Source organism: Cydia splendana, chromosome 10, assembly GCF_910591565.1.
Source record: "Cydia splendana chromosome 10, ilCydSple1.2, whole genome shotgun sequence".
NCBI lineage: Eukaryota > Metazoa > Arthropoda > Insecta > Lepidoptera > Tortricidae > Cydia > Cydia splendana.
Window position 1 is genome coordinate 18,639,037 of NC_085969.1, and position 16,833 is coordinate 18,655,869.

At 39.5% G+C, this 16,833-nt stretch overlaps 1 protein-coding gene across 1 annotated transcript in view; it reads right to left on the minus strand.

Annotated features, from left to right (window-relative positions):
• Window positions 1-5,422: 5,422 nt before the first annotated feature.
• The window catches only part of LOC134794410 (UDP-N-acetylglucosamine--peptide N-acetylglucosaminyltransferase 110 kDa subunit), a 29,367-nt gene continuing 17,956 nt past the window's right edge, over window positions 5,423-16,833 (minus strand). The window contains exons 4-11 of the mRNA XM_063766218.1: window positions 13,788-13,856; window positions 11,969-12,165; window positions 10,152-11,793; window positions 9,525-9,816; window positions 9,140-9,320; window positions 8,776-8,880; window positions 8,214-8,369; window positions 5,423-8,165 (exon numbers count right to left, since the gene is read on the minus strand). Coding sequence (XP_063622288.1) covers window positions 8,120-8,165; window positions 8,214-8,369; window positions 8,776-8,880; window positions 9,140-9,320; window positions 9,525-9,816; window positions 10,152-11,793; window positions 11,969-12,165; window positions 13,788-13,856 — 2,688 coding nt within the window. The 3' untranslated portion in view covers window positions 5,423-8,119. The remainder of the gene's footprint in view (window positions 8,166-8,213; window positions 8,370-8,775; window positions 8,881-9,139; window positions 9,321-9,524; window positions 9,817-10,151; window positions 11,794-11,968; window positions 12,166-13,787; window positions 13,857-16,833) is intronic.

The following is a 16,833-nucleotide window of genomic DNA, read 5'->3' on the forward strand; positions in this document are numbered from 1 at the left end:
TTTACTCAATAGCTATTCGAGCTCTCCGAGTATATTTTGTGACAAACTTATTTTTTCTCTTCACTTTATAGTTGTAAGTTTGTTTGTTGCGAGTGATTGTATTGACTTGAGTTAGGTTTTACGACAATGCAATATTAAATTACCTACAAGATGCTACAAAGAATAGTTACTATTATAATATGGTTTTGTCTCTTGCATATGCCAAGTGTATTAGGGTAAGATGCAACACGAATATTTGGGCTATTTAGGACTGGGTGTTGCCAGTATAAAGACAGATCCCACATTAGCAACAGTACAAACATACATATAGTTTGTCAAAGGACTGTCTCATTTCAATCATAGGCAGAGAGAATCATACTATCTTTGTCTTACACTAGTACTAGCACCCAAAAGAAAATGATGGGTATAGTTTTCCGGGTTCTTACTGACTGACCAATTGGTTTGACCAGCTATAGTCAAGTCACCTAATATCCCATACCTATTGCTAAACAATAACCTTAGCATACCTTAAAGGTACAAACAGCAACACTCCTAACTGTACATCGGTGGACGGTGGACCATATTACATTACAAAAGGCATAAGTTCACCTATGTACAGGTAACAGTGTGGGTGATGTTGCCGTTCGGGTTCAGACTAGGTACACCAGCCTTTACTGCTGCAATTAAATCAATTTTTCATATCTCATGCTCTGAAAGTGGGTCGTTGTTGTTCTAAAAGGTGCGCAGAAAGTGATACGTTTATGCTCTAGCGCAGAAAAGTGGTGTACTCCTCTGCGTCCCCGTCCCACGAACAACTGGGTGGAAACAAAATGGAAAAATAGTGTCTTTATTTCCTCGCCTGGAACAATTGGTAATTGTTTAATTTTACTAATCCCACGTTGATCCTTTTTTTTTATAAAAAATGATGTAAGTAAATTGTTAAAAACTAATTATTCTTGATTTCTTTCGTTGAATTCTATTTACTCGATTTCATAAGGCGGGAACCAAAAGGAATACACCAAAAATATTTTTTTAAACCTTACACTTGCGTAAATGAGCAAAGGCAGAATCTTATACAGCCACAGTTAAACGTTTGTACGATATTAAATTGGTTTTTAAAGTTATTTAGCACTATATTCATGAAAATAAATAAAATACAAGATAAAAAAATCTTTTATTATTAATTTAATTGTTATTTAATATTTAAAATACTTTTATTATGTTATTACGTAGTGCGGCGCACCAAGGTCGCGGTGCGGTCTGGTAGTCTGTTGCGGCTTTTAGAACGAAAAAGTATAAAATTAAAAAGTAAGAGGCAATCCCGCTGATTTTCATACTATAATGAACAAATCATTTTAAAATTACTGCAGTTTGTTAAAAAATGTGTGTTTTTGTAAATATTGCAATCTAAATGATTTTCGCTAGGGGTTATTAATCTTCACACATGTAAAGTCTCCGATTGCAAGTAAGTCCTAAGGAAAAATATCATGGCCGTAGGTCTATTGGGTACTTCAATTACTGATTTTGCGAAATTGCCTTGTCTTGTTTGGTTTCCTCGCATTCGATATGAAAAGTAGAGTGTTTAACTCGGGTGAAAGGCACCATTTCCGTCTCGGACTATTGGCGCTCTCACTGCGTTCGAGCGCCAAACTACCTCGACAGAAATGGGTTCCTTTCAACCCTTGGTTAACAATCTACTATTGACATTTGCGGCAGCATTCCATTCGGCAGTGATGTCGATGTTGCTGCCCGGAATTTTGACGTGTGGCAGCAATTTATTTATATAAGTAAGTATATATGTGTATTTATTTATTTCAAATACCTTACAGACTAACATACATACCTATGTATTTTATAAACTTAAAACTAAACACTACAATACAGTCGGCAGCATTACTGCAGCAGTAATGCTGGTGTATAGTCGACGTCAAAGATATGTTTACATTTTTCGCCTTATTACAAAGGAATAAGGTGCAAAAGTGTAAACATATTTTTGACGTCGACTGTACGAACGGCATCTTAATGCGCCTGAAGGAACTAAATAGCTACAAACCCATGACACGGATCTTGGCAACAATCTCCTAGGCGATGATACGAGCCGCATGCCGATGATACATACGATGATATGAACATTCACAAAATAGTTTTCACCACACCAACTCGGAAAGGCTTACTTTGCACTTCAAAAACGGATAGCAAAGTTGCACTTTGCTATCAGTAATTCAGATGTGAGGCAAAGTAATCAAATGCAAATATTGAGTTGTTTTCTTATGTTTGCTGGTAGAATTGACTTTTAAATGATGATTTTGGATGATAAATATTTAATAACATTCATTTGAATTTGATTTGGTTTGATTTTGTTTGATATTTTACATTGAATATTTGCTTCGGGTTGGTGTGGTGAAAAATTTTGTGTTTCACTCGGGGGCAAATTTTGTTTAACCCTCGTGCTTTGAAACCCTCGCAACGCTCAAGATTCCATTTTTCGAACCACTCGCTACGCTCGTGGTTCAATTTTGGAATCTTTCGCTTGCTCGGGTATCAATATTAGCACGAGCGGTTAAACAACAACTTTGCCCCCTTGTAAAACAAATAACTATTAAACTCGACCGTAAGCCTATTCCTATTCGTAGCCATAAAATTACGCGTAGAGTTAGACCGAGATAAGTCTGCAGCGATTTGGATAGCCCACGCAGCCCAAGTGTTATTTATATTTCATAGAAGTTTAACGTTTTAAATAACACTTGCATTGCGTGGGCTATCAAAATCTCTGCAGACTTTTCTTGGTCTGACTCTAAACAAAACTTAAGTGGTATCCAGACGGGAATCGACTGATTTGATCAGAAATGAAATTGACGTCAATCTCCAATTTTAGATTTATGGTGATATTGGAGCCCTCTAAATTAAAAAAATGCCCAGAACGAAAATACTGGCCTCACAAATTGGTATTCTTGCGTCCGCACCTCATTTTATCGGTAATATCGGTCATTATCGGCGGTTGAATTCGGCGAGCTAAATTGGTATTTGCATCCGCATCGGGCAATTGAATCAGATTGGCGAAAAATTGACTAATCTGGCCTTTTATCTTATGCTCGGGTCACGCGAAGCAAACTAAAACGACTGCAATTTCGGTTAGGATACATTTTAATGCCCAAAGCATTTTTTAACTATTAACGCCTTTTTCTCTCTGGTGTCATAATCAATAAGGGCATTTTCAAGTGAAAATGCCCTTTCTTAAGTAACTGTACACCATTAACGGCCGGTTAGCAATCGTCACAAAACTGACGGTCATTGTCAAACACCTTTGTCAGGAACTTAGAGGATATAACCAACGGAGACGCCATGTCTATAATTTTCGGTACAAAATAGTCTGCCGTTTTTTGCGGGGGAGGGGCACATCAAATGTATACGTAACGTAAACATAGCCATGTCAGATAACCGTCAGTCCATACATGTGGTTGACCATTGGCCGCCTATTTTCGACAGAGGGGAACGCCTGTTAATGACCACATCAGGAAAGTGAGAGTTGAGTTAGATTTGAGTTAAAAACAACTTAAGTCGCGCTTTAGCCCTTGAAAATGCCCAGAAAGAGTTTGCTTCTGAAAGAATCAACGACCTCTGAGGGCCAACTCGAACCACGTTCGTCGTGTTGCCTCTCTGTCGCACTTGTAAATTCGTACGTAAGTGTAACAGTCGCAGTAGTAGGCCCTCTGCTTATAATAACGTAGAAGACACTTCAAGCGTCGAGTGAACTTGATGGCAGCGAATTAATTAATGTAAACTGCTACTATAATGTGTTCTAACTACTTTTAATCTAATTAATTAAAACCATTACTAGAGTTCAATGCATTCTTGAATGGTGTTAAAAATAAAACAGTTTCAGTAACTGATACAGTTTAGCGAAAACAGAGTTAGTAATACGCTCTGTGTCGCGTCTTCATTACCCCACTATATTAGCTTCTGAAGTGGCGGAGTATGTACGGTCAGCCAAGAAAGTGGTCTACCACTTTTCGACTCTATCAATCAGATGATAGAGTCGAAAAGTGGTAAACCACTTTCTTGGCTGACTGTACCTACACCAGAAGGGGTGCGTAACTCCTCCTTTCGTGCAAACTCGGCTCCGTTCGGCTCAGCATTTCTCCGAACAATTATTAGGGTTGACACATCTTGACGTCCCTTTGCGTGCACGACCACAGATAAGATAATAATGGCTTGAATTTTGACAACCCTAAATAGCCGAAAGGGATAGTGCCATATATTAGAAAGGGACAGCATGATTCGATCCTGAACCGCTGTCAAACTTCGGTTTTGTAGGACGGACGTTTCCTTTCTTTCGTGTACGGAGTACTATTATTTATTCTGTGACACCAGTGGCCTATTTTATAAAGCTACAAGTTACAATTTACAAGCGTAAGTCTCTTTCTAACGCATAGGGTTAGAAAGAGACTTCCGCTTGTAAATTGTAACTTGTAGCTTTATAAAATTGGCCACAGAAGACCGGTTACACGCTGAAGGTGTTCAAACTGTTCAAGGACGGATCCAGCTTTATGGTCAGGTGCATAGTCTAATAAAACATGGTCTTCTATTCCCAGAGTGACACAGGCCTACGTCACAACAACATGGCCGCTATATATAGCGCTGTCGCATGATGACGTAGGCTTGTGTCAGTTAGGTGACCTAGAAAAGACGGGAATAGAGTACCAGGCGGAGTATATTATTATACCATGGTCAGGTGGGGGAGCGGTATGGTCACGTGGTCAAACTGTAATAGTCTTTACATAATAGGCCAATCAAATTAGATCCAAAAACAGCGTTTTGAGGAATTAATACCCAGCAAGCTGGAAATCGTATGTATTTTCATTTGGTCCTAAATGCCTGTATATCCGAGTTTGATCCATCCCAGGAGGTTAAGGGCTGATTTACACGGCGCGCGAACTCGCATGCGATTTTAGTTACATACATTGCGGCCTGTTCGTTACGTCCAATTCAACCGACCGATCAAAAACCGCAATGTAATGAAACTCGCATGCGAGTTCTCGCATCGTCTAAATGAGCCCTAAGGGTCGCAAAGAGAACGATTTTCAAGATTCACCATATGCCTAGGAATCAGCCTGATTTTACGATCCGCCGCCGATAAATATGATATGACTAATGGATCTAATTTTCATTGAATGAGTATCCATAACAACACACTATTAGTACATTACGATATAAGTGCGAAAAATAGGAAATTCATGAGTGACGATAATTTAAGTCGACACGAGTTGCGAATTACCTCTTCGCACGTGTATCGTACGTTTTACAGTACATATGGCCATTTAAATTTCCAACATAGTTACATAATGTGCTTATTATAGCACAAGGTGTCGTAACGGAGCACCAGCTGTTCTGTAAAATCATCAGTAATCTAGTTAGTTTTGTAGGAACGTAATTGAAACCACACTTTCATTATTTTGTTTTTTATTTCTATCCTTAAATATTAACTATTTACAATAAAATCAACCGCAAGTTACAAAGGTATCAACTGGGTTTGTCACACTATCAACTTATCAACTCATTTGTACGCAATAAATAGTCAAGAATTACAATTCGTCCACTCGAAACTTCATTGTGCCATGTCTCGATTACCTAGCCGAAAATACTGAAATGTAAAAAAATATACCTCTTTAGTAAACCAAGATACATGTAATAGATTACGAACAGCGTGTAATTCAAGAAAGCGATGCTTAAATGCAATTTTAACACACTTTAAAGTTGACTGCCAAAGACGTCGATGAACGCGCGAGGCTGCATCCCAATATCAACCTTCGTTGCTTACCCACAAGGTTCACAATGACGCGCCCGCGCACTATAGGCATGGCGTTCAAAGAGTTAATTTACATAAAAGGACCTACTCTTTATATTAGGTACATATATCAGTAGTTAACAGATGTTAAACATAATTCATGGTGGCATGGTATCAAAGAAAACATCCTTAGTTGATAATATTTACAAAATCTTTAAATTAACCAAAGGCACAAACTAGGTATGTTAAATTCGTTGACGCACGCTACAAAACAAATATCCAGAGCTATTACAACGGCAGATGTCGAATATTGAGAAATAACATCACAATTGTCTAATAACAATGTATAATACATAGCCATTAGATATACTATCACAATACTTTAGCGTCCCCTATCTTAACAACTATAGGAAGAAACCCACTGAGTGACTAATAGTTAAATTGAACTAATGAACGTAAATTGTCAGTTGCAGATTGGGATCATGTTCAGTCTTACTTATGTAGCCCCAATGATATCGTAGGTAGGTATTGTTCGAACATTTGAACAGCCATCATTAGTGAAGTTTTCCAAAATTGCGAAATTTTAACGTCGAAAATTTTCCGAAGATTCTCACATTGAAATTTTCCATTTCTAAGAAGAAATTTTCCTTTGTTTTCTGTGAAATTTTCGATAACTATTTGGGAACTTTAACATCTGTAGCCGTCATTAACTTCAAAGACTATTATTAGGCATAATATGACATAACTTCATACTTTCTAGCAAAGAACGAGTTACTTTTCGTCAAATTTGTGCAAAAGTTGTCACAAACCACAATCACTAATGGTCTTTAAGAGCAGACTTTACAAACACTCAAATATTCATTGTGGTACCGGATTTCGAATGTATAGTTCATACTAATTAATTAACATTTTATTTTGGCATCTTCAAATGTCTCGTAACTTTGCTTATCAAAGCATTTACAAAACGTTTGTGGAATCCATTTTGTACAATACATAAAAAAAATCGCATTTCTACGAAAATATGCGACACCTGTCAATATTATCAACAGTAAAAATAACAATGAAACCAAACATTGTTTCATTCGAACACATGCAGTCAATATTTTATCTTCAAAGTGACTGATTCATTTTATGAGTATGTCGCACAGAAAAGAAGTAACAGTTAAAACAGCAATCTGCTGCCTAAAAGGCCACATTTCTATTACTATATACTTTTAGCGTCGAAAAATATATCTGCGCAATAAATTGGCCGTTTTTTATTGTTGGCGAATTTTTCTATTCGTTAGATTTCAATATAATATGGTGGATAGTTTTCTATTCTGTGCAATATAAGCACAATATTACGTCCGTGCGTATTATATCTCCTACAAAATCTTCCTCTGAGTTACGAAAACGTAACTCAACGGTAAATTACATTTTTTTGTGCCAATTTGGCATTTATCCCGCCCAGAATGAGGAGCTCTTCAAACCAGCCAAATTTAATCGAAATCTAACGAGAAGAAATCGATAACAAATAAAAATCGGCCCAAATGGAGATTACTCAAGCGATTGACTAGAAAAACTAAGTAGACTGGCGGCGTAGCCAAGATGCCAATCGCTTACGCTCCGTAGTGATCGAAACGCAACTGTCACTGTCGCGCTAATATGGAAGAGTGATAGAGAGACATAATGCTTTTCGTTGTGGAAGCAATAGCGATTGTAACCTTGGCTAGGCCGGCTGGTTCCCACAAGCAGTGGAGGAAATCTAACCCCCGTATTGATAAAACTTAGCAAACCTTTGTTAAATTCTATCCCTTTCTAACACATTAATTGCCAAAATGACGGTAAGGACAAACGATTATCAAGGGCTTTTTAGACTTAACTGGCGTTTATGAATAACGCCATTAGGATATTGTCACACTTATATTTACTCAGTTCTAACGTCACACTTTAAAATTGTCTTTAACCACTGACACTGATCAACTAGCATGAAACCGGGATGCGTAATTCAGATCATATTTAACACCTTCATTGTAACATACCACAATAGGTACTAGGAAAATTACAATATTAACGTTTATGATGTCATTGCAAGATTAACAATCAAACGCACGAGATTTATGAGCTCATAACAACATCACGTTATCATCACGATGAGGCATAAATTATTTTAACAAGGTGAAATAATCTTTGATCTTTACCACTTGCATTAATTAACACTAACGCACCAAAAACATTTGTCCGCGAAACTTCTACACTATCGCTTTTGGATTGAGATTTGATGCATTTTAACACGTTAAAAAAGCATTGCCATTTCAAAAAAACCCTTATCATGTAAGGATTAAAGTTGAAACTCAGTTAATGTGTTAAGCAACACTAACGTTCAGTGGCACTGTACATAATACGCTCCCGGTCCGCCTGGCTGGTGGCCGGTGGCTGGTGGCCGGTGGCCGGTGGCCGGTGGCTCTACTTGTCGACGGCGGCGAGGTGGTCGGGCCGCTCGCCGCGCGCGTGGCGCTCCCACATGGCGTGGTAGAGCATCTCGAGGCCGGTGGCGTACGCCTTGCAGTCGAACAGCGGACTCTCCATTCGCGCCGCCCATACTTTCGCACGGATGCCTTTTAAACTGAAAAGGAAGGTTTCATTTTAGCAAACATTAATATGGAGGGCCACTAGGCAGCAAATAATACCGCGTAACGTTTACCCCGGCCCTTAAGATGGAACTGAAAAGGCAGTAAGATGAGTTGTTGACAGGGATGCTATTTTATAATTATATTATAACACTAGTATTCTGAATGCCGTAATCAAATTCACAAAGAACTTCTACTACGGCAAATATTAGAGTGGAGAGCACGTAGGTTATGACTGTAAGGAGCACCCCAAAGATAAACTTTATAGGGCTATATATTTAAGGATTTTAAACTTTAATTCAATAAGATAGGGTTCAATTTTGCATAATTTCTGACACCCTTATGCCTTATAAAGGGTTAAATGGGCTAAAAACCAGTGAAAATAATATAAAATATACTTACTATTCTCTATCGGTTCCTAATCTTACAGCTATGTCTTGATATTCTTGCCTCGTCCTAGCTATTAACTCTGGGCACCCCAGTGTGTTGAGTTGAGAAGCTGCCACTCTGAAAAAACGATAAAAAACTTGTTAGTTTATATGTGAATATTTTTAAACTATCTAGGTCTCATAGGCGGCGTGCTGTGCTCGTCGGGAAACAAAACAGATGATGAAGGTGGTAAAATTACTATAGTATTAGCATAAAACACGAAAGTTTTAATTTTCTTCATCACACTAATCTTGAGTTGCACACGCGATTATTAGGCCGCGGACTAGACGCACGATTGGCTGCGGGCAGTCCTCTTGCTACTGTGACATGTCCTCACCTGGACGCTAACGTCTCTCCGGGTAGAGTGACGACCGGGGTCCCGGTCCACAGGATGTCCATGCTGGTGGTGTGTCCGTTGCACAGGGGAGTGTCCAGGCATACGTCAGCTAGTTGTCCTCGCCGTACGTGCTCTTCTTTAGCGGCTACGTTCGAGAAGATTATGCGGCCGGGTGGCAGTCCTGAAAAAAAAATAGAAAGATCTTATAATTTTGTAACATTGCAGAACAGAACAATACATGTTTAGTGCAGAGGAATTCGCATGAAGCAACGAAATAAACGTGACAGTTTTTCTGAAGTTCACCCAATTTTGATTATGTCATGTCTGGATGAATCATCTTTTTAGTTTCTACCTAATACCATGACCTGCATTTCTCTCAACTTACCTAACTGTTGAGCCGTGGCCTGCAGGTTCGGCTCGCCGACTGCAGGGAACCTCAGCAACCACAGCACACTGTTTGGTACATGCTTCAGTATGTACACCCACATATGTAGCGTTAGCGGGTCTATTTTGTACAGTTGGTTAAAGTTGCAGTATACAACAGCGTCGTCGGGCAGGCCGTATTGTTGTCGGGTGGTGATTACGATGGATTGCGGTACTTCTTCGCCGGTTGCCGCTTTGTTGTTGGTTTGCGTGGTTGCCAGGCCGTTTTGGAGTATTACACCGTTTACTGAAGTCTGTAAAATAATTGCAGTGTCAACACAAAATTGAAGAAAATAATACAGTGTCAGTGTCAAAGTGATAATGTGGAGTTTTTTCTAAAACATATCATGGTATATGGTAAATGGTACATGGTAAATGATAAATTTTCTAGATTCATGTTTTCAAAATACATATGTATAAGAATTTACAGTGTTGACTGTTGAATCTAATAATTTGCGTGATTTATCATCCAGTTACTTATACTCAAATAAAAGGAAGATTTAAATCAGTCCCTATTCGGATTACAATGGAATTTGAGAGGCCATATTATAAAGAGTATTAACAAAAGGTTACAAGTGTTGTTTCTTACCTGAACTTGTCCGGAAGCAATCATAGTCTCAATAGGCGTGGTTGTCGGTAATTCTGCTACTTTCAGCGATATCTCCACGGGTCGAGCAGCCCTCACTATTTCTTTAATCTCCTTAATATCGGTATTCTCCACTAAAGGCGATAGATCTGTAGCATTGATCACGGCTACATTATCTGCTAGGCTGCCCAGGTTGTTGTGAGACTTGATTTTGTCACTTAAGATTAGACGCTCTTGTAAATGAGGGAACATTTGCTTATGATCACCAACGAAGTATGTATTAGGCATATATGCGAGCTTCTCGCTGTATTGGCTGGCTAGTTCTAACGGAGATGTGACGGCGTCGGTTACTAGATAGTCCATGTAGCTAGCTCCACTGGTACCTGGGTAACCCAGCCACATAACTTGGACAGGCGCGGGTCGGAGTGCGAATATTTCATTCCTAGCTCCTTTAGTGTACCCATTCATGTTTACAAGGATATGGATGCCGTCTCCGTAGATTTTGTCAGCAGCCTTTCCGTTGCACGGCATTTGGGATAGATCTATGAAGTGTTCAGCTTCTCTAGCGATTTTAGAACGGAATGTTGTGCCGTCATCAGTGCTTAGAGCGTAGCAGAAGATCTCAACCTTGTTACGGTCATGCAAGCCAGGCACAGATTGCATTAAATGCGATGTGGGATGGTTTCCAAAATCACTGCTCACGTAACCGATACGAAGACGTCCTTGGAGATCGCGAGGGAATTTGTATGTAGGTTTGTGTAGTACTTGGACTTTCTCTAAGCAAAGATTTGCGTGGCGTGCGGCGATAGCCTTTCTAAAGTCATGTGTTAGTGGGTACAGCATGGAATGATGCGGATGGACCGACGGAAGCCTGTTCTTGTCCAACTGCTCAGCAACAATGCTGACTAATTTCTTCATTCGGGCTTCATAGTCCGTCCAGTCGCATACAATTTGCAAGCAGTGGGCTAGATTGCAATACGCATCAGGGAAGTCAGGCTTCAGCTTCAAGGCGGTTCTATAGGACTGTATGGCTTCAGGAATGTTCCCTGAGTCTTTGTGGATGCTTGCGAGATTGCTGTGAGCGTCTGCGAAGGCTGGGTTAATCTGGATGGCTCTGGTGTAACACTGGAGCGCTCCTGCGACATCCTGCATCTCTTTAAGCGTGTTACCCATATTGCTGTAAGCATCCGCGAATGTTGGCTGGATGCGGATAGCCTCTTTATAATGCATGAGAGCTTCATTGAGTTTGCCTTGTTGTTGCAGCACGGAAGCTAAATTGCTGTGGGCTGCGGCGAATTCTGGGAAGACTTCTAAAGCCTTCAGATATAGTCGCGTAGCCTCCTCGATATATCCTTGTTCACGTTTGATGTTGGCTAAATTGTTGAGAGAATCTGCGTGTGAGGGGCAGAGACGTAGAGCGGTGTTATAGCACTCTTCGGCATCGGCGACTTGGCCTTTCTCTTTCAAAGCGTTCGCCAAGTTGCAGTAGGCGTCAGGGAAGTTGGGCTGGAGCTCTATGGCTCTCCTGTACGTGTCTACGGCCAGGTCGATCAAGCCCTGCTCGTAGTAGACGCAGGCCAGGTTGCCGTGGACGACGGCGTTGTTTGGTGATAGGTTTAAAGCGCGTAGATAGGCGGCTACGGCCCTAAAAAGGAATAAACATTTGAACATTGCTCTAAGTTTTATTTACCTATAGTGAAAAATGTACCATCGCAAGGCAAAAGATAGGTTGTCAATTAAGAAGTAGCAAAAGTAATCCAGTTCAAAAACAGTCTTTTTTCTGGAAATGACAAAAATAATGCAAACATTTTGTTAAGTACCTGTCAAAAATCCTTGCTTCCTTGAGAACATTCCCCAAGTTAATGTAGGCGTCCAAAAAGTTGGGATCCAAGGCCACGGCCTTCTCAAAGTGGTGAATGGCCAACCAGATCTCACTCTGGGCGTTAAATACACATCCCAAGTTGCTCCATGCCACTGCAAAGTCTGGCCTAGTTTCGATGGCCTTCAAGTAACAAGCCTACACACACGGAAATGTAAAATGTTATTATTTTGGACGATGTAAAAGGGAGCGATGGTCTGAAATGTCCGTTACGCCAAATGTCGAGTTACAAAATCGGGTGATGCCTGGTCGGACCGCCCATAGACGAAAATAGACGCCGCAAAAGGGTACAATGACGCTACAAAAATCTATTAAACCATTTTTTAAATGGTAGAAATACACTAGCTGCGTCTATCTTCGTCTGCGGGATGCCAGTCGACCCAACACCAAGCCCGAAAAAAAATAATTACGCAATATGCACCCTAAATCAATTACGCCGAATGCCACACGATCAGCAGGAAATGCAAACGACCAACCGACGTGATATATGAACGCGACCCAAAAAACAAGCGAAAATCTTTCGTGTTTCGATACGCTTCCACTTCCTAGCCGATGGGATGATGACGACATGACATCAGAGACGGGCCTGACGGTAAGTTTAGTCTTCCCTACCGGTACACTTTACCTGGAGCGAAAACGTTTGGAGTAGCGCGGCGACCAGACGTTACCAACCGTAATCCAGCTAGATACAGCACCCAGCTCACCTACTGTCTTACCAGACAACACCTTGTGAAAATATAATAATAGAAATTAGTTGATTTTGAGTCAAACTATTTCACCGGATTGTCGTCTTAGCACACATATTAATAAATCAAATGTTTATGAAGGATCACAGCGAGCTCCGCTGTCTCGGCAGGCGTGAGGTGGATGACAAATAAAGAAAACTCGCTACGTCAACCACTAATGAACTACTGCCTCCCTTGATCCTCAATGCAATGTATAGTTACTACAAGCACTAAGGCGCGTCCACACTAGGCGCAAAGTTAACGGCTAAGCAATCAATTACAATCTGTTTTTAGAATAGCGTTTACACTACGCCGCTAACTGTGGGCTTAATGTGAACGTGGCCTTATTACATTCTATTGATATTGAAGAAAACAGGATGTTAGTATCAATGATCGTATATTTGAGCATGTAACATTAGCGCGCTCTCCTCTCATACGTGAACATCCCACACAAATTGCGTTACACAAAATCGGAGCTCCAAAATGCAGACAACAAATTGCAATTAACGAAATGGCGAAACTAAATAGTATTTGTGTGGAATATTACGGTTGTACATTACGCTTTGATGCTGTCGCAAAATATAATTTACCTTTTAGGTCGGATAATATTTTGTGACATTCGGTTGTGTGTGTAACGAAGTTGAAAACAGAATGGACTCGACGCAATTATGGCAGAGTTGCGAGATAAGAAATAAAGGAGATTAGAATGTAATTATAAGTTCAATTTAATGCCCGCAAGCGTATAAACAGAAATCGGAAAATATGTTCAAAAATTAACTACCTATTATTATCTGGCATCTCTAAAAACATGTGTTTTCCACTTCGCTAACACTAACGGTTTAAACAAAATCGCATCTAATATTCAAACGAAACATCGCATTATTTAAACCGTTATAAACAAGTTACGCTGTGCTGAAATTACGCAATAGACGCAGGGCAAGCAGAGAGCACGCTAATTTAATATACCTCAAAGGAAATACAAGATGAATCCTGTTTACTTGAGCAAACCAGTGTCTGGAGCAATATTGCGCTTACCTTCGCCTCGTCCAGACGTCCCAGCGCCTTGAGCAAATTTCCCAGGTCGCTCCTGACGCAGTATAGGTCCTGCAAAGACACAATAAATCTTAGTTTGCAAGCTGGGAGATTTACTGAGATTGTCGCGCAGTTCTTATATTGGATTTGCGCTAGGCTTACGAAGTCGCGGTTGCCTCACGGGACGTTATTCTTTTGTTAACATTGGATGATAGAAGTCGTAAAACGTATTAGAGTTCACACCAAATTGGTACTAGAACATGATCAGATTATGTTTGTGCTTTTCTTCGGCAGACACATTTTCTTTAACAACGCTCGTTGTTTTCCTTTTATACAAGGTTTTAGCAAAATAAATTAACACCAACATTTTGGTGAAAATACATTCACCTTCGCGGTATCTTAACAGGACGATTATTGCGATGTTTAAAACGAGACTTAAGCGAGTACCTGCATTGCATGAGGGCCAATCAATTTCCAGACCCACTCTTTTTTTGGCCCTGGAGGATATATTATTACCTCATCAACAGAACAAAGCAAGTGTAATTGTGCAGTCTAGAGGGCGAGAACAGAACGTGTCAGGTAGAGGACAGTAGAGAACATGATTCGTGACCTTCCTCTGTCCTCTGTCTACCAGTTTTTTTAGACTGTCGCGAATTCTGTACTACTATTATTTATTATGTGGCCGAAGTGAATAAAAGACTGCACCCTATACATTCAACCACCGCTTTTGTAGTAATTAACTACAAAGCGAGTGTAATGCATGGCGCATACTCGTATATCAGACGTTACGCAACCCATTAACATAATATTATTGCACGGAATACGATACTGCAACGCTAACCATACCTAGCTACAGTTTGCTATTAAAGTTAAAACAGTTGTGTGCTCAAAGGTTACGTGTGAAATGTGGAATTAATGAGCTATAAAATAAAAAAATGTTGCAGTATAATTGTTATCTATATACAATATGGATACTTTGGATACTATTTTAACTCAGCTAAAACTTCGATAGCGTTGAAGAACTCCATTTTTGCGACTAGATATGTATTTCATATTTGTACAGACGTGAAACTTAAACGTTTGAACCTAATATTTCGTTTTTCTGACCACAAAACTTTTTATAAGAAATTAGGCCAATTAGCGCATAACTGCCCTTTAGGATTCCACACAGGTTTTAAGGCTGTATGGCGAAGTTATTTCATGGTAAACCATTATCTCCTCGATGTTATCTATCAAACTGCAAGTAGGCGGCAGAATAAATTTAATTCTAAATTAATAGAACACAACTAAGAACAAGAACGGCTTTAAGTACAGTCACCAGCATAAATATATTACTATGGGTAGTCGTGCAAAAATATCTGATCCTCCATTTGAGGCATAAGTATATGACGACTTTGACGACACTACCTCGGTAAAAATATGTGATGATTTGTGGCCGGCAAAAACATTGTTACTCTGTATCCGCATAAATATCTGATCGGGTCGCTTAAAAATATTTGATTACTCATAAAAATTAAAATTATGTGATTACTCTCACCTGGCATAAATATCTGATACACTATGAAAGCAATATCTACATCTGATGGCAGATGGACCGCCTATATATCTGACACGTTGGAAAAGCAAAAATATGTTATTGTTGTTATCAACCTGCAAAAATGAACCATACCCGTTTGGTATAGAGCCGTAAATTGTATGAAGTTATTTGACAATCCACGAAAACAGTGCAGACTTGTCATTGCATATGTCTATCTCACATTTTTTTATTTGCACAGTTAAATTGTGACTTATTTAAAAATCATGTATCAGAAGACTTGATAGGAGATGTGTAATAAACCCAAAGAGTATAGTAAGTATATAATAAGCCTCCTTCTTACATGGCATTAAAAAGAATAATAAATAAGTCAACTTGAATATGTCACGTTACATAAAATCGACTTTATTATTATTTCGTAGGGATAGTTGCCTATTAATTTACTCCTTGGGGATAATCACAACAGTTAGGCACAGAAATAAATATCATGGCGACTTATCGAGTCGACGACCATTTAAAACATAGAATTGTTTCCATGCACGAGGAAAATAAACCCATTCATGAAATAATGGATGTGTTAGGAGTTTCTGTAAGTTATTTTATATTTAATTACTTAATTCCGACTTCATGAATAGTGTTATTACTTAATAATATATTCTTAATATTTGTTTTTTTTTGAGAAATACCGTTAAGTTATGGATTACGCGATGGGAATCAGAAGGCAATGTCGACCATCATAAAAGTTTAAGTCGTCCCCGTAAAACAACAGCCATTCAAGATCAAAATATTGTTCGCTTATATCAAGAAAATCCTATAACTTCAACGCTCGTAGTCGCAAATGACTATGGTATATCCCGCGATAGTGTTCGTCGAAGATTGAAAGCGGCTGGCTTAAGAAATCGAGTCCCTGCACGAAAACCCGTGCTGCAAAGAAGGCATAAGGACCTCCGACTCGATTTTGCGAATCAATATTTAAACTTTGATTTTAGAAACGTCGCGTTTGTAGATGAAAAAGTGTTTCAGTCAAGCATGGATGGTCGAGTGTCATCGTGGAGATTGAATAATACCCGTTATGACGAATTAAACGTAATGGAAAATAGAAGATCGGGTCGTATTTCATGCGGAGTTTGGGGATGGATATCGTCTGCAGGGCCGGGAGAACTGTGCCAAGTAACTGGTCGATTAAACAGCCGAGATTATATTGAAATCCTCAACGATGTGCTATTGCCCTCGTTGCATATTACTTATCCAAACGTCAATCCTGTATACGTGATCCAGGACAATTGTTCTTTTCACGACAGCCGTATTGTTCGCCATTGGATTAACGAACAAGAGAAAATTGCGTTGTTAGACTTCCCACCTAAAAGTCCAGATCTAAATGTCATTGAAAACTTGTGGGCCATAATGACACAGCACTGGGACCCCACACAAGCCAGAACGAAGGCAACTTTAAGTCGGCACTGTTTTGACTTATGGGAATCTCTGCGGGGCTTGAATCATTGCTACAACATGGTT